The sequence below is a fragment of the Hippichthys cyanospilos genome, chromosome 15 (genome assembly GCF_059441005.1).
Source record: "Hippichthys cyanospilos isolate Australia breed blue-spotted pipefish chromosome 15, RoL_Hcya_1.0, whole genome shotgun sequence".
In the NCBI taxonomy this organism is placed as follows: Eukaryota; Metazoa; Chordata; class Actinopteri; order Syngnathiformes; family Syngnathidae; genus Hippichthys; species Hippichthys cyanospilos.
The window spans coordinates 2,656,865-2,683,052 of record NC_142383.1 but is presented as its reverse complement, the minus strand read 5'-3'; the positions used below and the strand labels follow the sequence as shown (position 1 = coordinate 2,683,052).

Sequence of the window (26,188 nt, the reverse complement as noted above, 5' to 3'; positions counted from 1 at the left end):
TGACGGGAAATGGGTGGTCTTAACACGGGCAGTAACTACAGACTGGAACCCAATGATGGAACGTAGACAACTTTTTTTCGCAAGCCTTTCGTTCTAATTATGTTATTGATATATTATGATTGTACATGGACTGCTACTGACACAATTTAGGTGAGTAGTAACATTTTCATGTCAGACAATGAAAACAATATGGCGTTAGCGGGTGGTGGGCTGAGGTGAGCTAGATGGGTAATCCAAATTAGCACGTTGTTTATGTTAATGCGAAAAAATAATAGCAGCCAAGGACCCATAACGCGTTGATGAAAAAATATTATGAGAAATTAATGTTAGCATTTTGACTCGATGCACATATCGGGACGCGGTCGAATTTATTTATTTATATTTGTGACATGGTTGGAAAACGTAATCATTTTGGACATGGAATGTCTGACATTTATTTTTCTTTCACAGTCCATCATGGTGTCGCCAAGAATCCAGCTATTTGTGCTAGCGTATTTGGCTTTTGCTTCGTCTTCAGCAGGTCTGTACTGTTAAAGTTATTTGTGTGTGTGTGTGTGTGTGTGTGTGGGGGGGGGGGGGGGGGGGGGGGCTGTATTCGTCACCCTTACTGTTGTAACTGCGTGTTCCACATTGTGGCCTTAAAATACCCCCACCACACCCCCCGAGCAAAAATCATTTGAATTTGTTTTCCAAGTGCAGTTCAAAGAAACACTATGTATAGCAATGGCATTATTCAAAACTTAGAGAAAGTGATCCAAACACAACCCTTAAACCAGTGGTTCTTAATCTTGTTGGAGGCACTGAACCATATGCTTCATATGCTCATTCACCGAACCCTTCTTTAGTAAAAAAATAAAATATGATTTTTTTTAGACTGAGTGGTGGACCTCTGCAGCGGAGGCTCCACCGAACCCCTGAGACCGACTCACCGAACCCCTAGGGTTCGATCGAACCCAGGTTAAGAACCACTGCCTTAAACGTTCTCCATCCATCCAACCAACCAACTAATCAACCAACACATATATAGGTTTTTCAAAGTAGACACTTTTTGCCAAGATAACAGTTAGGATTTTTGCTATTTCCTCTTTAGGTTGAGGATGATGCTTGAGTGGTCTCAAACATCCCATCCCTACCGACTGCCTGTTGCGGACACAGGTGGTGAATGTGTACGCCATTTTTTGTCGATCCCTGCCTTTCAGATTTGAAACCATTTTAATTGAGGTGTTTGAAACTTTTGACTGGTATCATAAATGACTAAAAAAAAGCGCTTCCAAAATGTACCTTTGACTTTGAATATGTAAACAATCTTGAAGACTATATATTGGAATGGTCCCCAACCACGATTTTGGATCAGCACGATGAACCTGACCCACAAAGAAATATTGCAAAGTACATACAGTATGTCAAACCTCACCAGCCACTCCATCCATGACTTTCTTAGTGGCAATATTAGTACGGCTGGGTGATATGCTTGATCATGATATTATCTCACCAGCTGTGAGCATATTTACTCAAACAGATGCGGTGGAAATGTGCGTGACTGCAGTCAATCAGTCCAGCTTTTCCACGAACTTTGATTTGGAAGTTGAAGTAAACAGAATCTTCCAATAATTAAAAGAAAAAGCGGTAAACAAAAAGTAATAGTAACAATGAACCAAACCAAACATATGGCTAAGCGCGCTGCTGATGTCAAGCCATGTTGAATTGCTGTCATCTTTCGAAGATGAAGATAATTTGACAAATGTTCCTTCCCATTGCTAGTTTGCAGTGTTGCCAACTACCCGGTGAAGAAAATAGCTATTAGCTGTTTAAATGTCACTGAATGATTGACAATTTGAATGAATGGTAATTTTCATGTGATTGTAATAGAAGCTGTAGGTGAGAGGAATAATGTCGAGAGGTGTAAAAAGTGAGTTAAAACACACATTTAATTTGTTTCAAATTACCCATAAACTTTTTTTTTCTATTTATTTTGTATGTGAAATAGACCATCACTTTGCAAAAAAACTCAACATTCAGGCTCAAGACCAATGCAATAAACATTTGTGTCATCTAAAGTTGATCTTGCATATTTGCAAGTATAAAAGATGTTAATGCTACATGTAGGATAATTTCTTAAGAATTTGGTAATTCTAAGATGTATTATTCTTAAGCAGAGATGGGAAAATCAGGTCCAGAAGTTGATTAGAATCACCTGTGGCTAAAGCCCCAGGCAGAGTTTTTACTGTCTGGACTGTGTTTGTGTGTGTGTTTAATATTGCGTGACATTTGTTGGCAAATAATGTTTATAGTGAACAAAAAAAAACAAACACTTTTTTAATTTTTTAAAAATTATTAAGTGTTAATAAATTGGTATGTTAAATTTTATCATGATATCTAAACTTTCCACAGTGAATTACAATTGTTATATTGGTGATTTAATTTTTATAAATTATGAGTTTTGGGATTTAGGATGTGGAACATTTTGTTTGCTGAAGCCACATCTCTCATTGTGTGGCTGCCTTCATGGTGTTCTTAAATGCTGGCTGGCCACGAAACATCAATCTAGCCATTATGTTGTTGTCATTCTCACAACACGAGGGTCGTGTGTGCTGGAGCTTATTCCAGCAGAGTGATTAAATTAAATTAAATATTTGCCTTGGATTTATATCTGCTTGAGAACTAGTATAAAGTATACAATTGTTGCTACTGTAAAGTCAGACACAGAGATGATTAATTTGTGACACACGTCAATGCCATGATGCAATGTTTAAGTGCTGTCTCCGTTAAATGATGAAATGGAGGGGCTGAACATCTTATTTTCCCAACTATTCATCGTACTCCTTTGTAGTTCACCTGTATGATTTTCTAAAGATATCAAATTTGGCCTCTGTCAAAGACACCCAACCATACTAAGTTGCAATTAGTAAATGAGAAACTGTTTGCAATTGTCTTATCCTCTTAAATAAAGTTTTAAAAGAGTTTTAATTAAATATCTTTTTTATTATCAATATTAATTCTTGTTTAAGTTTCTCTGAAATGGTCCCACACTTTTTATTAAGCTGTATTGTGTAGAATTAAGAGTTGCCGTTTACTAGTGTTACGTCAATGTAGCAAGCTCGCTATGGTGTGTCAGAAAAGCCATACTTTGGAAGCATGTGCAAAGCCAGTGAATACAAATACAATTCGCCATTGGTTTCAGTGCACAACAGCACAGAATCGACAAAACTCGGGCAAATATGTCAATACGGGTTAGTTAACCCGGGATTCCGCAGGCTTAATCAAGGAGGCCACAGCTGGAAGTGGGAAGTCAATTAAGACTGACACATGCGCTGCACATTATGGACTCCTTGGCCAAAATCCAAAACTTCCAATATTTACCAAACACAAGCAACTCTTGAGGGGCACATAAGGATTAACAGGCCACAACACAGCGTATACAGTGGGCTGGCCGTGATTCAAGGAAGACACAGCTGCTCTTTATGTAAAGCGATGAATTTAATAATTAGATTGCACAGCAGTTGTACTCCTTGGACGTTTTTTTGAATTAAGGCGTTGTGATGTTGGGGTCAGCGTTGCTTAAACATACACAATTCAACATGCAACTGCATTTTTATGGGTGTGGACAAAAATGTACAAAAAATGTGCAAATTACATCAAGTCAATCATAAAAGTGAATAACAAAAGCTATTAATTTCAAGGAAAATACCTGTCACAAACAAAAATGCGGACGAGCTAAACACATTCATGGCGACGCTATTTAACATGATGACGATAAGAACTAATATTAGGTCGTATGTTATCCACAGTCACAAGTTATTGGATCAACAAACAAAATAATTTGGGGCATATCATCATACCTCAACATTCTTACAAAGAAAGTACAACTTACAGTCGTGGGCCAGATTTCACAGAGACAAAACAACGTATGCGTCACCGATTGACTGCTCTCAAAACTACACCATCCTTCTCACTACGAAATGTAACATCAAATGCAGCCAGAAAGGCAGCACCAAAAAGCAAAGATCAAGCCAAACAAAGCACAAATGATTGAACTGTTAAACTAAATCAGTTCCAAAACAATATTTCGGGTGCGGCCCACGCGGCCTGTTACCAGTTGATCCACAGACTGGCACTGTGCCATGGAGCGGTGGTTGGAGACCACTGGGTTAGAGAACACGGAAAGGTATTTTTGACTCGTTTATTAACTGCGGTCTTTTGGCATATACACACAAACATAAACTTGGTGAAACACGGAAGCTGCGTAACCAAGTATTTATTGTCAAACAGTAAATACAGTAAGTATTTGTACTCTGTTACATAACATTAAAGACTGCCCACCTTGATGCAGACAATTCATAATCATTCATTGCAAATTTTACATTTGATTTAAGTTATTGCTGCAGAATTGCTCTACTGCTTTTTTGGTTTATGTGCAATAACTTGCTGGGGTAGATATTGGCAGTGTTTAGTTGACTGTGAAAATAAAAAAATAAAAATCATGGTTTTATATATATATATATATATATATATATATATATATATATATATATATATATATATATATATATATATATATATATATATATACAGTATATATAATATATATATGGTTTTTTGTTTTTTTTTTAGACGCTGGAAGCCATTTGCTCATAACACCACAGTCCCCAGTGCTCCAGATTGGGACAAACTTCACTGCTACGTGTGTGATAATCGACACAACTGAAGCCACAGCAGATGACCTGTACTGGAATCTTTCTCGGACCATTATCCCAAGCAATCAGTACTCTAAAATCAACGAGTCGGCACTCAGTGTCACTATCCTCGTCGACAATGAGGAATCAGAGTGGTTATTTTGCCACTGCAAGAAAAAATCATCGTATGTTTTCCTCAACAACGGCAAATTTGTTCATGGGATCCATCTAACCAAAGCTTGTAAGTTGCCTATTCAAACATTTACACTCATATTCACTGATAGCAAGGGTGCCCAAACCTTTTTGCCCTAACAACTACTTTTTCAAGTGATACCGCTTAGCAAAGTGTAAAATGACCAAAGCAGGCAGGATAGACATGTCCACTGAGCAGAAACTAAAAAGAATGGGCTAGAAGAGATCCACAAGGAAAACGTGCCAATCTTATCCATTATACTAAAGCTGCAAATGTTATGAGAAGGCCAATCATCGCTTGAAAACAAACCTTAAGAAACTTAACAAACAAGCCTTAGTACACTTTTATATATAAGTGTTTTGATGTTCGTGACACCGGTCAACTTTTAATCAGGCAGAAAAGTTTATGATCAAGATTATGATTAAAATAAGATTAAGATTATTATAAAATGTTTTTGTTTTTTGGTCTAATCTCAAAACATGCACAATGATGGCACCTTGATATTGGATCAACCCAGTTGTCTTTAGCACTAAGAATTTGTCCATGATTAAAGTTCCTTGAATGACTATAGCAGGGGCGTACGATGCGTCTGCGGTGATCACCGATGTTGTTTTGGTTGAGTTACAAAATTTTGGAATTCCTCATACTGAAATCTTCTTTTACCTTTGATTAATGTGTGCTTTTTTTTCTGTGCCAAATATAGATCCTCCCGAGAAGCCAAAGAATTTGACCTGTATAGCAATTCAGGAAAAAAATTATATGTCAAAATATTTTAATTGTTCGTGGGAACGAGCAAAACACCAGACCAAGGAAACGCCAACGATATATACATTACACGTTGAAGTCACCCAGTGAGTATAATACATCCTACTATATGAGTCCCTAAGTGACTGTTCGAAATCTTACAATTTTCACACACCATATAGAAGTGTCGTTAATCACCCCGCCAAATTTGAGAGATTAATGGACTTGTTAAGTACATAAATGGAGGCTCTAAAAACATACCACATCAAGCCATTTCCTGCTCATCAGGACATTGTGTTACCTATTGGCTGAAAACGGTGAAAATACTCCCTATTCAATTGTCAATCAAATACCAACTGTTTTCTTATGCTTAAACATCACAACATGTTCAAGCCATGAAAATAGTTTTACTTAATGTCTCCAGTGGCTTGAATGCATGCCTACTGTGTTGTCAATGCACCTTTCCATGCGGTTAGAATGAGTCTCTCCAAAGCAGCCAGCATTAAGTCCCTGACACATGCTGGCTGTCAAGTCACTTGTTTTATTTTTTACTAATTTGTAATTTGTGGGTTTAGGCATAGCTAGCTTGCTAGAAAGTACGTATAGTAGAAATGTTATGTATCATAAGTATTAGTATTGGTAGGTATTAGTAGATATTAGTTAAATGGTACTCAAAAATTGTGGTTGGACTGGTATGGGTCTGAAAAAGTATCAAACATCCCGTTAGCAGTACTGTATATTGTATGCAGGGCATTATCAATAAGGAAATGGCAATTGCATAGAATTTCAACTCCTTAACAATTGAGGGTGTTGAGTACTTTTGTGGAAAGACTGATGCTCTACCTTGGTTACAGCTCACCCCAATTTAGCCCTGCTCAATTGAGACAAAAATTATTGCTACATCCACACTCAAACTGTGTGGAGGGCGAAGCTGGTGATGTGTCTGAGATGAAATCAATTTAATTCGTGTGGCAGTGTGCAATTATGTGGAGGGTAGGTTTGGAGTAATGGTACACAATGCTCAATCACTCTCATTTCTCCTATTCATTGACATCAAATAAATTGAACTTCTGTTGCTCTTCTTACCACCACAACCAATCTGTTTCGGGAAATTTCAACGCCACACGTAAGGGGGCAGGAAATAAACAAGGTCAGAGAGCAGGCTTGTATAGTAGTGGTGAACTTGGGATACCTGGTACGTAAGTTTTTTACTTTTTTGAAGGGCTGTTGAACTATACCATGATATCATTAGTTCAGTATTAACCAAAGTATTTAGCACAATATCAGTCACTTGGTGGCAAAGTTGAAACGTTTTGTTTTCTGTCAGGTGAGTTTTGCTGCAAAGTGAGGTACATAACTCAAAGAAAAATTAAACATGCTGTCGGATGAAGGATTAGCTCCACTGGTCCTAAAAAGAAGTTGAAGTGCTCAGCAGCTCTCTTTTACTTACCCACTGTAAGCTGTATAATAATTGTCCTCCAACCTTTCGCCAGTGCGCACAAATGAAGCTGCTGGTTCCCTGTTCACTCCTGCCAGCAAATCAAGTGCGGCAAAATGCTTCTTCAGTGTTGGTGGGAACGTAGCATTACACTGTATCTCTGAACTGTTGTAGTACATTGTTAGAGGTTAGATTGTAAGTTACATGATATTGTTAAAGACACTGATGCAATCAAAAACACTTAAAACAATCGCAGGACAGTTAATGAAAAACGTTTTTCTGCTCTAATAGCCTTCTAATAAGGAGACTTGGGATAGTTCGGAAAAAAGTCCATTTGGATGCACTTTTTTCCTCTCTCTAATACATTGATGAGTTATTCTTTCGTAACTCAAAATCCTCAAAATCAGGTCATTCGGACTCGAGTGCAAAAAATTAGATTGAGATGTTCCTAGATTTAAATGTACTTTTTAAGGTTGTGACATTTTACATCTGAAATCTGCATGTATGTGTGCGCTCTTTCAGGATCAATCAGGCCTACAATGTGTCAACACAAAACAATGCTGCTACAGTGATAATGGAAACGTTCCCATTTCATTTGGACCTGGTGATTTGGGTGGTGGCTCAAAACCAACTGGGAACTGTAGAGTCTGAACAGCTGAAACATGAAGCTAGCTGGTTTGGTAAGACATTGAATAATAAGTCAGCACACCCTTGCATTTTTTTTTTTTATTGTATTGGTAACTTCATTGAAAATAACAACAACCGAAAATCTGTGCGTAAGTATTCACAGCCATTGCCATGGAACTCAAAATGTGGGTGCGTTCTGCTTCCACAGATCACCTTTTTTTAAATTTCCACATCTTAATTGGGGGTCTGTGGTAAATTCAATTGATTGAACATGCTGAGTAAACACACACCTGTTTATACAGTATAAGGTTCAACACGAGAACGCCATTGGTCAGGGTGATGACCAAAAATCTGATGGTTTTGCTGCAAACCTACAGCGTTAGTCTATGGAAAGAGGAGAAACTTATACAAGACAACCATTTCTGTTACAATCTACCATCTGTGTCCGTACAGTGGATTTTTCAAATATAAGCTCCAAAAAGAATTAAAGCCCCCATCCCATTGCTGGATGAATTTTTGCGGTGTTGGCAACGGTGCTGAATGCACGTTCATGGGTACGTCAGGATTGGTGTTGCAAAGTTTGCAAACATTCTCCAATTGTTCGCCAGCAGTTTGAATGAGCTTTCTTGCAAAAAGAACAAAACAGATGAACGTCTGACTAACATTTGGTGAACATTTGCAGCCTTGAACAAATCCAGATGAGAACACAACATCCACTACCTTCTCCAACACTTATAAATGTTTAACCCGCAGTGCTATATAGACTAATGCTGCAATTACTATCAAATTTGTATTTAAAAAAAACAAACTGTGAATAGTTATGCGGATGCTATTACTTAGTTAAAAAAATAAAAACCAAAAAATAAATGTTAAATTAGATTAAAATATAAATGAAACAGTACACTTGGTTAATTGTGGAATGTAAATGTCAAATAATCCTAACATATTGGCAGTACTGTATGTGAATGACCTAAATTAGATATGTTCAAAAAAAAAGTTTTTTTTTTTTTTTTATTACATGTCCATGTCTTCTTTTTTCAGCTAAAACAAACCCTCCAGAAAATGTCGACGTTTTGTCCGAGAAGAAATTTCCCACATCCCTTCTCATAAACTGGAAACATCCAATGCCTAAACTAAAGATTGCATTAAAATACCAAATCCGATATTGTCTAAATGGCTCTAACAGTTGGATTGGCGTAAGTGTGTTTTCTTTGTTAGAGCTAACAATCAGGAATAACTGTAATAACATAAAAGGTTTATAGATTTAAGTTTTGTTTTTGTTTTTTTGTTGTTGTTGTTTTTTTGTCATTTAGGTTCCTGTTGTTGATATTACCAAAGACACAGAGTACTTTAGACTCCAAAACCTGCGACCGGACACAGTTTATACCATTCAGTTGCGCTGTAAATATGCTTATGAGGGATATGGGTATTGGAGCAACTGGAGTGCCAACGTTACCAAGAAAACAGCTGAAGACAGTGAGTACCTTGAGTGATTGTATAGATTTATTCTAATTTTTTGTCCAGACAGAATTATCGTATTTAAGACTACATTTATGAAGCAATTGATTGACTCAAATAAAGCAAATTCGAGTTATTTAATGACAAACCATTCTTTCTATGAATCCAAATTAGATCCTGTTGCAACATTTTGTTTTTTCTCCTTTTGTATAGGACCTACAAGTAAGCCAGATTTATGGTATATTATAACAGAAGGTGAACGCATTAATGATCGTCAAGTTAAGTTTATTTGTAAGGTAAGTTCCATATGCTTAGTCAACCAAATCCCAAGTTAAAAGCCCTGTCACAGGTCTTAAAACTTAAAAAAAAAATTTAAATGCAAACAACATTAGGATTTAATTCATGAAATTGATGGTTGGACACAGAGTTGTCACGCAATCTTTCATATTTTGAACTGTCCGTGCTAAACTTAGACTTAAAGTTAACCAGGCGAAGGAAGCACGGATGAAGGAAGACTGCACACAGTGCGTAGCTCCTCCCTGCCGTAGCTCCTCCCTGATATGACAGGACAGAGCTATTCCCCGCTTGCTGCTTCTGTCGGTCATCCCCCCCGGGCCCACACATTCCCAGTGCTGGTGCCCGGTGAAGAATGACTGAGAGGAGCAACAAGCGAGGACTAGCTGTGCCATGCACATGGCATGAGCTGGTGAATAGCAGAGGAATATGTGGCAGAGAGCAGATCTCCCAAGCAGTGGCGCACACCCGGACCTGCTGTGGTGTTAGGCAGCCTTCGTTGCCCGGCTCGGCGGTTTGCATTGACTTGCTGCTGATCCGGACCTTAATTGAGAACCAGCCAAGTGCGTCTAACAAGTGTAACAAACTAAAAATAGCGAGTCAACACGAGACAAGGGACGATATCTGACGATATGATAAGCTTGAGCAAAAATATCAAAGTATCGCGGCATTGAAATAACAGCTCTAAAATACAGTGGGCCCCTGGTTTACGAGATTAATCAGTTTCGCTGTTGGAATCGTAACGCGAATTCGCCGTACGGCGAGCAATCCAAACCTATGTCAATTAGCTAATGCGTGTAAAACCCCGGGTAAAAACATAGAAATTGTATATCAAAAATTGTTATCAAAATGGCATAGTAAGTGCTACTTATATATATAATATATATATATATATATATATATATATATATATATATATATATATATATATATATATATATATATATATATATATATATTATACATGCATACAATTAAATAACATCATAAATAAAAAATATATAAAGAGTATATGTACATTTGAGTGATGCTTGTTATGGCCATATTCCCTAGTAAGGGTTGTCTAGGCTTGGCTAGCTTAGCTTTCTTCGTATTTCTTGATTATCTCCAGCTTCGTTTCCATATAAATCATCATCTTACTTCTCTCTTTAACATCACTAGAAATCTTGGGACTCATGGATAACCAATTCAAGTTTGAATTATGCACTAAAATGCACAATAAAAACGATTTTGAAAGCACTCTCACACGAGATCAAGTCTTTACGCAGCCATCTTTGTGACCCTGTGCTCCGACCAATAGCAAACCAGCATTGTAATGACGCGTTGCAGTGGAGGCAGTTTGACGCATACAGAAAATAAGAGCAATTACCTAAAAACGCCTCGAGGCAAAACAAAAAAACACAACCAACCCCACAGGTCATGACAGTTGTTGATGTTTATTGTAAAGCGGGATAAATGCCTTAAAGTAGGGACGAAAAAACTCAGTATTCCACATTGTAATGTGAAAAAAATGTAAGCCGGGGACGCCGCAACCCAGGGGTCCACTGTATACAATTTTAAAATGTCTTGTTATTTAACCAGTTACCATGCTAAATTAAAAAGTAAATATGTAAATAAAATCCAAACAAACTTTTAGTGAGCAAGACAGGTTTTGCTCACCAATAAACGCATCTATGAATTATTTCTGATTGAACGCTTCCAATTTAAACTGAAATATGGGCACTTGGTATAAAATAAGCATAAATGCACACCATTATTTATACACAATAAGTATAAATTCACAATACATTTTTTAAATGATTGATTTGAATTGAACTACCATTGAGTGATGGCAGTTTATTTTCCAAAACAATCAACTACTATGTACCATATATCAATTAATAGTACAATGTGGATTCTGTAATTTCATGTTGACAAGAGTATATTTCCCTGATACGTACGCACACCCTCACACAAACGTTCTCTCTGTCTCGCTCGCCCTCGCTCACTTGCTCTCTCTCTCTCTAGCTTGCTCGCAAAGTCACCTGCTCGTTTTCGAAAGCCGAAAACTTCCCAAAAAGGCACCTGTTTGTTTGCGCGGGGGGAACATATTGATTGCTTCTTCTTGTTACCCACACTTTAGTTCGATAGGCTGCATATGCCCTTCCTCGAGCGATATCACTTAAAACGCTTTGTGAAAATAGCATATGATAACATACGATAACTTTCCCTGATACACCCAATTCAAATGATCAGGGTCATTATCAGGCTTCTGCTGCGCTTGCTGATGAGCTGATCATTTGAATCAGGTGTGTCAGGGAAAGAAACCTGGAAAACATGCATGACCAAGTTTGGATACCCCTGGCTTATATACTTACATTTCCTTGCCTGCCCTTCAAACACAGCTTTGTCGTTATGTATGATTTTTTTATTCCCTACAAAGGATAACAACACTAATTTAGCCCATCCACCAATGAACAGTTGCATGCTTTACCTAATGCATCATTGTACACTTTGCACTGTTAAATATATGCATATAAATGATAAAATTTTACGTTTAAATACCTAAATACCACCTCACACAGGCGATTAAATTTCTTATGAAATAATAGTATTTTTCTTACCAGCACGAAATGAAGCATCTTGTTGACCGGAGCCACGCCTCTCACTGTGTGGCTGCTGCGCCTTTTTCATGACATTGTTCAAAAGCCAACCGCTATGACAAAACTATAACAACAAAAAAGATAACTGCAATAAATAATGTGAATCAGAGGCGGAGTCAATGAAGAAGCCAAAAACAGGTGTTTTACTGACATCAAAATTAACTGAAGATTTGTCAAGATACCACACACAATAACATCCAATCAAACCGGTCTCCCCAGGAGTCCACCTCTCATAACAGTAATTCTAGGTGAATTATGTACTTCGGCGTTGATTGTCTTTTTTTGACAGTAAAACTTTGTAACTAATGAATGAAATGTTGCCGTTCCCTGCAATGACTCAGTGCAAAATCTCTTCTCCTCAAGTTCAAAATGAAACCGAAATGAAAAAAAAAAAAACGTGAAGGTTTCCTTGCATAGTAGGGGCATGTCTTTACTCTTGCACAGGAGATGCGATGGCGGTACGAAGGCCTTCCTTCTCACTGTGACGTTACAGAGGCGAGAACAGTCCCATATTATCTGCCCGGGTGTGGCCGATGCTGAGAAAGCAGAATAAGCAAAGAATTCTTTGAAATGCCTCAATGAATGAAGGACAATAAAAATAATTTGGGGGTGGGGGGTTCAAAAAAAAAGCATTTGTGATCATTTTATTATAGAGTACCAGTCCTTTGGAACCGTATTATTTTATATTTTGTTTATAGGTAAAGGCTTTGGGATTTTTTACTGTATTGAAATAAATGAAGACTAAGTGTACAGTTGCAGAAACTATATACGTAGAAACTCTCCCAAGGGACGTTTTTAGGTTGGCGGTACTTAACTGTCAAATCAATGGCTTTCTCTGCAGGATTTATTGGTAATCTTCTTGAAATGATTGATACATTCATACCGGTACAATCAGTTACAATCTCTCACTTCTCTGACAGAATCCTGTGTTTTCAAATGGAAGGATAACAAGCTACAAGATAAAGATTCAAACCCGAAATGAAAATGGGATTAATACAATGGAAAATATTTCTGTCAACGCCTCAGAGACAGACAACTTTCCCGGCCAGAAGTTCACTGTCTTAAAACAGATTACCCTGCTGGAGAACATGACCGCTCGAGTGTATGTCAACGCCATCAATTCTGTGGGGGAGTCCCCTCGGACATCACTCGCTATCCCAGAGAAAGAATGTGGTAGGTGGTCCGGACATGATGATTTTCTGCAAGTCTGTTAAGTTAGAGTGGAATAAAGCTATCATAAATAATATAATACCATACAATATTGGGACTCTTGTTTACTAAAACAATGATGTAAAATGTACCTCAACTCAGTATGGTTTCTTAGATTGCTACCTGCTATGAGAATTGTACTTAATTTCACACCATTTGCATTCATGCCCAAAATGTCTTGGCAAACTCGCAATAGAAATACTTATTTTATTCAACACATTGCAGATCTTAAGCCAGTGGAAAGGCTTAAAGTGCACCCACAAGGGGACCACCTTTTACTAAAATGGAATCCTCCCAATAGTACTGCTGTTACACAATATGTTGTCGAGTGGGTTAGTGCTAATGACATGGACTGGCAGAGGGAAAACAAAAGTACCCAACAAACAACTATAAAAGGTAACGTCCTTCTTTCTTTTCCCTCCATTAAGGAATGGCCACTCAGTCTATGTGTTTGTTTGAAAGTATAGTATTTTGCCAAATTTGTGAGAGCATCAAAAGAAACTTGTCAAAATCCTAATTACAACATGCTTCACTTTACCTCAATTACATACAGGCAATATACAGAAGTTTATTGGCTACAACATATCTGTGTATCCCATATATTCTGGATGGACAGGAAAGCCAGCAAGAGTAGAAGCTTTTCTTGAGGAACGAGGTAAGGCTCTCGCTCATAATCCTTTTAAAGGTGAATTGATGTGAATCAGGCTCTACATTTCAGTTCAGGTTTGTATTTTAAGCTGGGATGTGAGAAGGCAATGTGTCACCTACATTATTGATTATCATACACTGTATTGGATCATCTGTGAGAGCATGCACAAGTTTCTATTGCACACAGGAATTTGACACAGTACTTTGTTATAGCCTAGCAGAACCTCTGAACAAGGAGGAAAACTGCTTTGCAACATCCTTCGAATCCACAATTTGATTCAGTCATGAAAGAAGGCAGAAAATTCTCTGACAACCAATAAACGAATTACATAGTCTAGACCAGGAGTCGGCAACCCAAAATGTTGAAAGAGCTATATTGGACAAAAACAAAACAAAACAGAAAAAAAATATGTCTGGAGCCGCAAAAAATTTAAATTAAAAGCCTTATATAAGCCTTATAATGAAGGCAATACATGTTGTATGTATCTATAGGCGGTTTATTAGCCTACTATTAACTACAAATACATAATGAACCTTCATGATAAATGTTTATTTTTACTGCAGTGCATTCTGTTGATAATGATGCACCACGTGACTACTCTGTTGTCCGATGCCACCTCAAGTTTAACTTCATTTCAATGTTAAGGAATTATGTTTCATTGCTTTGATGAAATTAAATAAATGAAACAAAGAAATTAGATTTTTAATGTTTTTATTTTAAGGATTCGAATAAACAAAATGGAACGTGCATAACATGCCCCTTATCTGGGCAACACAGTGCAATAAAAGGCAGCCTGCAATTACAGTATAAAAATAAAACATCAGCCTTTTGAAAAGGTAAAGTACATAAAATCAAATCAATACAGTTCAGGTTTGTTTGTGTAAATGCCAACAAGTCAGTACAAGGGTAAAACAAAAAAGCATTCTCTTTTGACATGAAACCAATGCTGCTATCCTCTGATCTGAGCAACAAAACACAACAATACCCCTAAGTGTCATTCCAAATATATACTGACAATAATCAGATATCACTTTATAAAAACTGGCACTTTGTTGCTAAATATGTGCCTATGACAGGATTGTGTTCTTATCCATTAAATGTGACTTCTGTTTTCGGACGTCACTGGTCAGCTTCTCAACATCGGGCATGTAAGATGTAACTTTAATCTTGACACAGGACTGCAAGCGAAGTAATGCAATCGCACATTTTCTCCCGCGTCCAACTGGATACTCGGCTGCAAATGTAGCATGCCTTCCCTGAAAATGCCTTTCCACATTGCTCTTTTTGTTATTTGACAATTTCTCGCTATAGAGCAAACATTCATTCAGGCAATCCTTCCGCATTGGCAACAAACGTAAATGATTCAGTCCAAGAAACGTTGAATCGTCTGTTCTCCTCAGTTATTTTTCTCTTTTTCCCTTTGGCCCATGGCTCATGGCCGCCCGTTTGTTTACAACGGCCACTTGCCTAGCATCCCGCCCTGCTAATAGAAACGCGTGTCGCAGGCTATGACGTAATTCTTCGTTGACAGAAATGTTGAAATGTAATATTTATTCTACACATTTTCACAGCATTAGAAAACGTTAAGAATGTTTCTGTCATGTTTTTCCTCCTACAGAAACCATTATAAAACCAAAAAAATATTTCTCTCCCCCATCTTTTTCCATGTTCAAACATTTTTGAAAAAGCTCCAGGGAGCCACAAGGACAGCGCTAAAGAGCCGCATGCGGCTTGAGAGCCGTGAGTTGCTGACCTCCGGTCTAGACTATTGCTCAACTCTCTACAAGAGTGATATATACATGAACATAGCATTGCAACCATGACCTCACTGAGGGGTACTGAAACGTATTGTGGTTCAAGTTAGAATAAAAGAAACACAAAGCACTGAAGTTGCTTCGCGTTCAAATTAATTTGAGCTTAATTTCAAAAGAAAAAAAATCTATTGTCGCTGTCTGGTAAATAAATTAGATTTTCACCAGAAAGTGCCTTCACATATCACCAGGGGCGCTCGTACCCCAATTTGAAAACCGCTGGCCATGTCACAATTGAAACAATCAATAATCAACTCTTTGAAGGAGACTCATTCTATTAAAAGACACATAAAGTACACAGTAAAGTACTAAAAATAAATAAAATAACTAGTTATCATTATCGTTATTAATTATTATTTTTATGAAGGCCACATACCAGTGTTTCCACATTGGTGACTGCTGTCTTACATACCAATATAAGGATTCAACAGCACAGGGATAAAATTCTGATAAACATTCAATTAGCATATAAATCAGTACATGAGATTCCTCATCACAACATTAATCATTTTATGGTAATTTCTGTACTACTACAGAAACATTTACTTCACTGTCTTGACCTTTTAATGTGAAATATGCACATGGGGTCATTACAAGCAACCTTAAACATGGATGCCAGGCTCAACAATTCACAAACAAGCGTGCAATATGTTCTAAACAAGTTTATCTTGCCATTTTTTGTCCTAGTCCTAACACTAGTTAATGAACAAGTACTATTAATTGTATTCAAATACTTGTTTCGCTATTGTCAGTTTTTCTTAAATTTACTAAGACATGTACCACAAAAAAAAACATGTTGGTTATATTTTCTTGAAACCATTTTGTTTTTATTTCAGCTCCTTTGGTAGGACCCTCTGTTCGACTGAATGGTAAACCAGGACGAAATGAAGCCGAGCTCGTGTGGAACGAAATTCCACAAAATGAACGACAAGGCATCATCACAAACTATACAGTTTTCTATTCGAGTGGGACTAAGCTCTGTATGTATCAAATGGCTTCCTGAATGAAGTTTTAGTTTTGCACATTTCTATGCAATATTCCCCTCCAAAAGTAATTGGAACAATTCTTAATTATTGCTTTTGACTGAAACTTTTTCAGTAGAAAGTCAAAAGAACAATATGAGATCATTCAAAACAATTATGTTGACTGGACATCAATTGGCAATAACTAATCCTTAAATTAATAACTAAATGAATGCAAATACATTTCTTTATCATGCAAAAAAACCATTTCATTACGGGTATAGACTCAAAAAACTTTCCAAATCTGGGAAAGGAACCCCACAATTAAACCTCACAGCACTATTATTCCATCAGTTAGCGTCAAAATCAGATTTTTATTGCTTTGACCTGATACCAAAAAGAGTGCCAGATTTTCAGTGAATAACAAAAGATATGTTGCCCCTGCAAACAATCAACAAATTTGTTGATGACAATTTGTGAGTATGTGGGCTTTCACTATCAGTTGTGTATTTCATTTAGTTGTGAATATTTGAGGGGAAAAAAAGGTAAAATGTTGATCTCATCTCATATTTTTCTTTTGAAGTCCAAGCCCTATGTTTTCAGTCTTCCACATGTCTATTTATTTATTTATTTTTTAAGTAGGGGAGAGTACATGTCCTTTTTTTGTATTAAAACTGCCCCCTACTCTGTATTCTCTCATTAGCAGCAATCACAGTACCAGCTAACGTGACCTCTTATGTGCTGACTTCACTGTCAGCCAACACCAAGTATGATGCTTGGATCAGGGCATCCACTATTGGGGGCTCAACTGATGGCACCAACCACTCCTTTACCACTCTGAAATATGGTGAGTGGAATCACATTACAAAAGAGGCATTAATTTGTTTGTGAAGTGGGCATGGCGTTGTAACTCCTGTGTAATAGATTAGAAATAGAATCCTATGAGGGAATACCAACATTGAAATAGTGAACATTTCAAATGCAGCCATAATCTAAATACATATTAAAACTGAAGATTTCACAATCAGCCACCCACCTAGTAATTTGTCCAAAAATGAGCATTTATCACATGACCATCAGCTCCAACAATGCAATTTGATTGGACTGGACCATAAGGGAAGATTTGTACAACAGAACTAGGACTGTTAATTTAACATACATTATCACTGTGCCTCACAAATGTTCTAATTGTTAAGCCCTTAATTTGGCTGACGTCAACGTTCAATGAGTAACTGTTATTACTGTGGCTTGTTAAAAACGTTACTATTGTAAAAATGGACATATTTTCGGAAATAACATTTGCAGCATAAATGCAAAGATGAGGAGAGCCTGAAGACATCACAGCAAACATCCACGTGTCCTCATGAGATTAAATAACACGTTAATGTGTACTTATAGGACCAGACACTTGAAAAATATGCTTACACTACTACTGATTGCACAGTTGCTCTGTCTGTGTGCTTTATTTTTCCATATCTGGACTACAGTACTTTGTCTAACTTTTACTCTTTGCGGCGTGCTCATGAAATAACATAATATAAACGACTAAAGAAAATGTATGAATGGATCATGACGCGACTTGACTTAAAATGGATTAATCATCCAGCGCTGCGTAATGTTACCGTTTAACAGTACATGCTTGTAGAATTGTTGTATTAAGGCATTACCACACTCAAGATTGTGATGTTCACTGTATGTTTTCCCAGCTGTATTTATCTTGGGCCGATGTACCAATTGTAGCCATGATGATATACAGTACCACATGTTGATTTTGAGTGTGATATTGCTAATTGAATTACAAACAATGTGTCTATTTTAATTAAGCTATCTAACCCAACCATGTATAGCAACCAACAAAACAACACTTACCACTTTAAGAAATATTATTTTTTACATTAGATGGTATATAGTACCATCAACCTATTCATCTAGCTTTTACTGATCATTTAACGGAGGAGATCATTATTTTGCTATTGATGTTTTTGTGATCATTTTGTTTGCCATGTTAAGAGATTTTTCGAATGTACATTGGCTACATTGGCGGAAACATTGCTCTAAAACACCTTTGGATCTGATTGTCTAAACAAAGTATTTTTATATCAGTCAGTTCATTTTTATTTTCAGTACTTCTGTAAGAAAGCCTTTTTTTTTTTAATTAAAAACAAGTTGTTTGAGTACACTTGATCCAATGATGTTTGTTAAAACAAAAGAAAATCTACAAGAATGTTTTATTTTATTTTGAAGTATTTTAAATATACATACTGCGTTTACTTTTCTAAAATGCAATACAAGTAGAAAAATTAGCAGTGCTTCAATGAGGTTGTTGATTCTGTGTTTTAATTGTCCTCAATGTCCTGAAATCTTTTTTTGTTTTCCACAGCGCCAGGGGAAATTGAGATGATTGTGGTTGGAGTTAGTCTTGGCTTTCTCTTTGTGGTTCTCTTAACCATGTTGCTGTGCATCTACAAAAAAGATGTGTAAGTAGAGAAGGCTTATTGTATTTGCTTGTCTTAGAGGTGATAAGGAAGGAGTTCGGTTTCTTAGTGTTATCAAATCCCCTTTTTTTTAATCAAATCCTCTTTTGGACACTGCTGCTGAGGTTTTTCACTATGATCTGATCATGAGAAAGCTTTAAACCAGATTTCCAAGATACATTATAACAACAGTGATGATGCCAGTTGCTTTATTTTTGCTATCTGCGTCAGATACACAGCTTGGAAGATAACATTGTTTGTAATGTAAGATCAATTTTTAAATGAGTAAAATAGTTGCCGTCAAAAATTTTGATATTGTTTGTTTTGTGGTTCCTCTAGATGTCTTCCTTTTTCTTTGATGTCTAACACTAATGCTTCCAGTTGTGGGTTTAAAAAAAAATCATACTAGGCCTGGGTAAAATATCTGATAGACACCTTAATGATACAAAGAGAAATTTCATTTAATCAAATCTTTGATAGAAAAAAACGTTTTAACACGTTAGCTCAAATGCACAGCATTGCTAATAAGTTATGATCTTGAAAAAAAAACGTCTTATGGGAATGAGCACGCAAAGAAATTAAATTAGAACTAAACAGATTCATTTCCTCCAAGTGAGTGTTGGTTCGCTACATTTACATTGTATGAACGACGAATGAAGGTTAATCTAAATGTATTCTATTGTTGCAAAATGAATCAAACCAAGCAGTAAGATAGCAACAGTCTCTTTATTGAGAACCAAAAAATAGCCGAAAAATCATTGCCAATGGGACGGTCCCTCTTGCCTTCAGTCTTGCTTGCCATCAAAGCCCTCTCTTTTGTTGCCTTCACAAGTTCACAGACCGTAGAAAAACCACATAACTTGTAAATGATTTGTTATGTTATCAACGATGAGCCACGAGCTTGATGTCGATAACATTGCACATTACACAGTGTTACAGTGTTCACAAAAGAGAGGAGGTTCCTTAAAAATTGTTTTACTTTACCAGATATTTCAATAGATTTTTTTTTTTTTGTTCCGGATAGTCAATATTTATTGTAGTTTTTCCTTTAACTTGTTGAAAATATAAACGACTTTAACTATATTGTGATTTACTTGCCAGTTTTTTCCGCAGCCCTCCTGTTTTACATTATACACATGTGCAGCGTTTTTGTTCATTTTATGAATACTGCTAATTTATAGTTATGTGTTTCCTTCCACATAGGATCAGGAAGAACCTATGGCCTTGGATCCCAAACCCCAGAAAGAGCACCATTGGAAACTGGTCACCTGATTATCCTTTAAAAGTAAGGACTATCACTAAAATAATTGATATAATCAAAAAAATCTATCAATATACAGTGGGCCCCCGTGTTACGAACTTAATCCGTTCAGCGACTACGCTCGTAACTCGAATTGGTCGTATGACGGGCAATCCAAACATAAGTTAATTACTGAATGCGTGCAACGCAAGCAAAAGCCTTAGGTAAAAACATCACGACTTTATACGCATATTAAAAATGAGTAACTTAATCTACTGTACAGTTAAATTTAATAACATAAATATACAAAGGAAAAATGACATTTACCTTTGGGGCGACGTGACTTGAGCTGGTGGTGGTTGGAGGCGAAGTGGAGCAGAGACGAACCCGCAGGGTTTATTTGATTTTTTTCTTAAACGAGAACTTTTCTTAAACAAGAACATATCACCGGCGATTTCCTTCTCTTTAATCCATAATAGAAGAAGCCTCTCCATTTTGTTGTCGACCGAGGTCCGTCCCCTGACAAGGAAAGTCTTGCCCTTAGAAGACTTGCTTGCTATCATAGCTTCCTTGTTATTGAGAATTGTACATATTGCCGAGCGGTTACGGCCATACTCACTAGCAAGGTCAACTATGCGTGCGCCTCCTTCGTAATTTTTTATTTTCTCCTGCTTTGTTTCTATTGTCATCATCCTCTTACTTCTTCCTTTACCGCCACTTGCAATTTTAGAAGCCATGTCTAACAGATAAAGTTTGCAAAGTCTTCACAACACACCGACCAGCTGTGCCATCAAGCTAGATGAAGGCGTTCGGCCAATAGCATATCGGCATTTCTGTGATTGACGTGACGCCGGCCAATAGCATATCCGCATCTCCGTGACTGAGACCGTGACTGTGACCTTAATCGGCCAATAGCATATCGGCATCTCTGTGACTGAGACCGTGACTGTGACCTTATAAGACCAATAGCATATCGGCGTTTCCGTGACATGCGAGAAAAGTTGTTTTTGATGATGCAGCGGACACACTTACCGGCATGTTGGATGGTTCATAAGACGAAAGGTTTGTGCATAAGAGGGGGACAAAAAAAGCTGCGGTCCACGTCGTAAGATGAAAAATACGTAAAACAGGAGGTTCGTAAACCGGGGGCCCACTGTATATCCATCCTTTCTTCCTTCCATGCTTGTCAGTCCTTGGTGACTTTCGTCCATTGCAGGTGTTGTCTGGAACATAATGTGCATTTCACATAACTGCTGTTTTCAAATTGTCTCTGCACTTTCCTCCACAGCCAGAGGCACCAAAGGAGAACTGTCTGTCTGGCATCAGTGTGCTTGATGTGGACGTAAATGACAGAAAGTCAGTGTCTGAGGAAGACAAAACGAGCTTGGCTCTCAAGAAGGACAAATATCTGTCTGAGGAGCACAGCAGCGGCATCGGCGGCTCCTCATGCATGTCCTCCCCTCGTCAGAGTGTGTCTGACAGCGATGAGGGTGCTGACATTGCTGACACCACAGCCAGCACTGTTCAGTACTCCTCAGTGGTGGCCTCCAATGGTTACAAAGGCCAGACCCCGAGTGCCCAACCTCAGCAGCTCATTTTTTCCCGCTCTGAGTCCACACAGCCCCTTTTGGACTCTGAGGAGAATCCAGACCTCTTAGTGCAGGAGGGCAGCAGAGCTTCACAAGCATTTCCACAGCTACCTTGCTTTGCACACTCTGAATGGAACCAAGACAGTGCCAGCTTACCTGAGTTGATCCAGCTGGAGGTGGAGCCACAGGATGTGCTGTTGCCACTGGACACGTGTCCCTTGGGAGAAGACAATGAGCAGAAAAAAATTGCAGATGGCCAGTCTCTCTCCAGCTACATGCCACAACTTGGTGGCTATAGGCCACAATGAGAACACAGACAGCACCAGCTCGTGGTTTATATGTGACAAATTTGTGTCCGCGTTAATGTTGCATGTTCATTTCAAAGCTTAAGTGATTCCAAAAGATACCACTAATTCTGTTCTGTTGTTGCTCCTAACCAAGCAAAACAAAACTTTTCAAGTAGGTAATATATTCACGTGAAAATCCTTTCAATGTGGTACATAGGAATGATCACTGAAACACAAATCCTAACCCCACTGAGTGCATATCAGAATCATACAGAAATCACTGAATATTTAACTCTGTGGTAGTAAAGACGTATAAATGGCTGCAGCGTCGCTATGCGGGGTTTCCTTCGCGGTTCTAATATTGCGGTATCATACGATGGCGGCTTTTCATTTGTAATCATAACTTCATTTATTTCAGTTTTACCTCGCTATTTTTTTGGGTTTCTTGCCAATTTTCTTTCTTCTGAGCATGTCAAAAAGTGTTTTGTTTTGGGGGTTTTTTTGTAGGAGAAATTTGTTTTTCCAAAATTGAGACCATAGAGCTTGTCGCGCTCAAAAATCCCTGTTGCCTCATTGTGGCATTTGGAAAGCCGCTCTCTTGCAAAGTTTTACTCAGACCATTTAGAAAGTCAGAATGTTGACGGTAAATGTCACTTGTTCATTCAAAATAGGGAGCATTGGTTTAAAAAGGCTTAATCAGAATCCTTGAGAAGGGGTTCATAATATGGAGGTGTAAAATCCCACAAATTAACCAATCACAGTGGATGATGGGGCGTATCACCCACACAAGAGGGACCATTGTATGTACTTTTTAAAGTGAAACTTCAATTAGAACTATTTGGGGTTTAGGGTTCATCTTTTAGAACTGATTTTCTGTTACATTAAATTTCATGGCCTAAAAATACACAAAACAGCATGAATTTATTGTTTTGTACTTAGTTGCTCTCAATGTTATACAAAAACTGAAATATTTTAACTTTAAATTGAATTTTTCCAAAGCACTAAGTTTTAGGGGAGGATAATCAAACATATCACCTATATGAGCTCCGATGTTAGCTCTTCCTTTTTTCACCCCTGATACAATTAGATGCCGCAGATGAGCGCTTTAAACCCCCCCCCCCCCACACACACACACACACACACACACACACACAATTTAAAAACAGCTATTTCTCCTAATAGGTACATAGATTCAACACGCAGCTTTTGAGCTACATGTCTACATGCTTACAGCGATGCTAAGATACTGAACTGATGTCCATGGTTTCAATCCCCTTTGAGATAACAGTCACGCCTACTAACATGGCCATTTTGTAAGAACAGTACATGCATTGCTTTTCATAGGAAAATTGTCTTAGGCACCACATTGGTGTGCTTTTTTGCTTGCGCTCGTCCATAAGTGTCAAACCCCAGTCCTCAAGGGTCAGTATCCTGCATGTTTGGTGGTTTTCGCTCCCCAACACACCTGATTCAAATGATTAGCTCATATTAGCAAGCTCTGCAGGAGCTTGAAAATTATCCTAATCATTTGAATCATGTGTGTTTGAGAGAGAAAGTTCGAAAATATGCAGGATACCGACTCTCAAAGACTGGAGTTTGACAACTGTGCACCAGTCAATATGCATTTGGTCTCTCCTTTACATCTGCTTTGTGCTACAGTTTATGAAAGCAAGTAAAATTGATTCACAGTTGTGAATACTTCCTAACAGAGCAAGAAATTGTCCCTCAAGGGTGACTGACTTTGTTTTTTTTACTCTGTGATGACTGTATGTTCCCTCTATTTTGTAAGTAGTGTGTATATAATACTCTTGTTTCTAATTATTCGTGCTTAGTTAACAACTTGTTTTCATTGTCAATTTACATTTCCATGACTTTGACACCTGCCTGACTTCGGAGTCCTTGCAGCTTGGATTCGGTTTCCATTCATGCCACATGTGAAAGTGAGTGTGAACACTATAAGGGACTGGTGACCATTCCATGGTGCAGTTTTCATCTTTCAACCCAGTCAGCTGACATAGATCCTCCGTCTTTATATTGCAACTATGCAGATAATACACTTTTCCAGTTAATTTCACATATCGCATTTCAAAATATGTCTTGAGGCAGGGATGTGGCTCAATTTGGAATGTAGCAGGCATTCACACTAAGCATCTTTGAGATTACGCTGTTCGATTTGTGTTATGCTGTTCGTCTACAAATGCAAATGTTTTTGCATTGAATTCACAATAAGGTATAGTCTGTGCACAGTCTTAATTGTGAACTACAGCAGTGGTCCCCAACCTTTTGATCACCACGGACCGATCAACGCCTTAGATTTATATTGCGGACCAGGGGGTGCGATGTGGTGCTGGCTGCTCTAAAAACCACTTCATCCTTCTCACTATGTATGTAATATCAACAGCGGCCAGAAGCGGCGCCAAAAAACAAAGATCAAGCACAAACGTATGAACTGTTAAGCTAAATAATTTCCAAAACATTATTTCAGGTGCAGCCTACACGGCCCAGTACCAGTTGATCCACGGACCGGTACCGGTCCGCTGACCGGGGGTTGGGGACCACCGAACTACAGTATTTTATTTTTTTACAAAACCAGGCGTATGTCAAGAATATTAGTTTTGAATTTTTTGACAAAAATGTGAATTTTGCACAGAAATGTCGATTTTGGGACCTATACAAAAACAAACCCCTTACGCTCTCGCCTTTTATTTCAGGGCAGCCAAAAAATTCAAATTGTAATGAAGTGTATGAAAATATGAGATTAGTAGACGATGCACACCATTGCTATGGACTTTTTTAATCAACAAGCTATTAACTGTGAAGCTGTCAACAAACAGGCCAGAATCCCTCGTCTCAAACGTCATTTCACCAATGAGTTAAATACGTGGATAAAGCAACGGATATAATGTGACCCCCTCCAGCACGACATTGAACATAAGCCAGACAGACTTCCAGTCGTGTGAAATATATATACCTACTGTACATGCAAGAAATTATTTAACTAAATGCACTTCCTTACCTTGAAGCAGATCACCATGTCATCTAAATATCGGTGAATAATACAAATGTAATTCATCTTCAGTTCCAGGGTCTCATTCTTCAAAATGAAGTTTTCTCATGACTTACTTCCTTTGTTTAGATTCACATAGACGTTTTGAAATGCCTTTTGGAAAAAGTAGTCTAATGATGCATTGCAATTATAAAATAAATAGTGTTTTGGTTGCTCTCAATGTTGTCACGCATGACATGTACCTACTACTGTTGACATGTTACAATATTCTCTGTGACAAGATAGTGCTACCACCACAAATTTCCACTTTTATGCTTGTTTATTTGGGATGACATATATATATCAAAGATGAGGAATGAACAATGAAACCAAAGAAGAGATAATTGCATGTTTCATTGCAAATCCTGTCTGTCTGCATATTAATGGAGCAGCTTTGGAGAGATATCCTAAATTATATTCTAAGAGATATCCCAAATTTACCATTGTGATTATCTGACATTAAAAAACACACTGGTAGCGATATTAAAACAAACCAAATTTTGGCAGATGATGCCTCAGGAATTGAAATGTAAGCTCAATGGAAAAAACACACTTTTCTCAAAACTGGGAATTTCACCTTTGCAATGTTAAAAGTGCTGTAACTTCACGAGTGTTTGAGCTAGTGCCTTGTGGTATGCATCATTTTGAAGAGGATTTTGTGTAGAACTAAAATATATCAATACCTCCATTTTGGTTTTTTACTACATAAGCCTGGTTTTGTAAAAACGCATCGCTTGTACTCTGTATGTCACCGTGTCACACTAACATCTTGTATTTGTAGTCAGTGATCATTTAAATGTGTTTTTGAGTGCCTTTTACGATGATATTAAAACTATATTACTCTATATTCAA

General features: G+C 37.6%; 1 protein-coding gene across 2 annotated transcripts; it reads left to right on the top strand.

The window, feature by feature from the left end:
* Window positions 1–26,188, top strand: il6st (interleukin 6 cytokine family signal transduce). 2 transcript variants are annotated; one of them, XM_088435221.1, is made up of 16 exons: window positions 1–150; window positions 451–520; window positions 4,612–4,914; window positions 5,570–5,717; window positions 7,571–7,728; window positions 8,717–8,871; window positions 8,989–9,151; window positions 9,347–9,429; window positions 12,990–13,242; window positions 13,504–13,674; window positions 13,832–13,933; window positions 16,575–16,718; window positions 17,407–17,547; window positions 19,081–19,177; window positions 20,378–20,459; window positions 21,703–26,188. In XM_088435221.1, the coding sequence occupies exons 2-16, from the start codon at window positions 457–459 to the stop codon at window positions 22,309–22,311; spliced, it is 2,673 nt and encodes an 890-aa protein (XP_088291347.1). In that variant the 5' UTR covers window positions 1–150; window positions 451–456; the 3' UTR covers window positions 22,312–26,188. The 2 variants fall into 2 exon arrangements, with proteins under 2 accessions (XP_088291347.1, XP_088291346.1); XM_088435220.1 differs by having other exon boundaries at window positions 17,404–17,547.

What these genes read in the sequence shown, in the direction of transcription:
- il6st (XM_088435220.1), top strand. Translation starts at nt 457, where the DNA reads ATGGTGTCGCCAAGAATCCAGCTATTTGTGCTAGCGTATTTGGCTTTT. An exon ending in AAGTTAAGTTTATTTGTAAG is followed by an intron (nt 9,430 to 12,989) that starts GTAAGTTCCATA and finishes CTTCTCTGACAG; the next exon opens with AATCCTGTGTTTTCAAATGG. An exon ending in CTTTACCACTCTGAAATATG is followed by an intron (nt 17,548 to 19,080) that starts GTGAGTGGAATC and finishes TGTTTTCCACAG; the next exon opens with CGCCAGGGGAAATTGAGATG.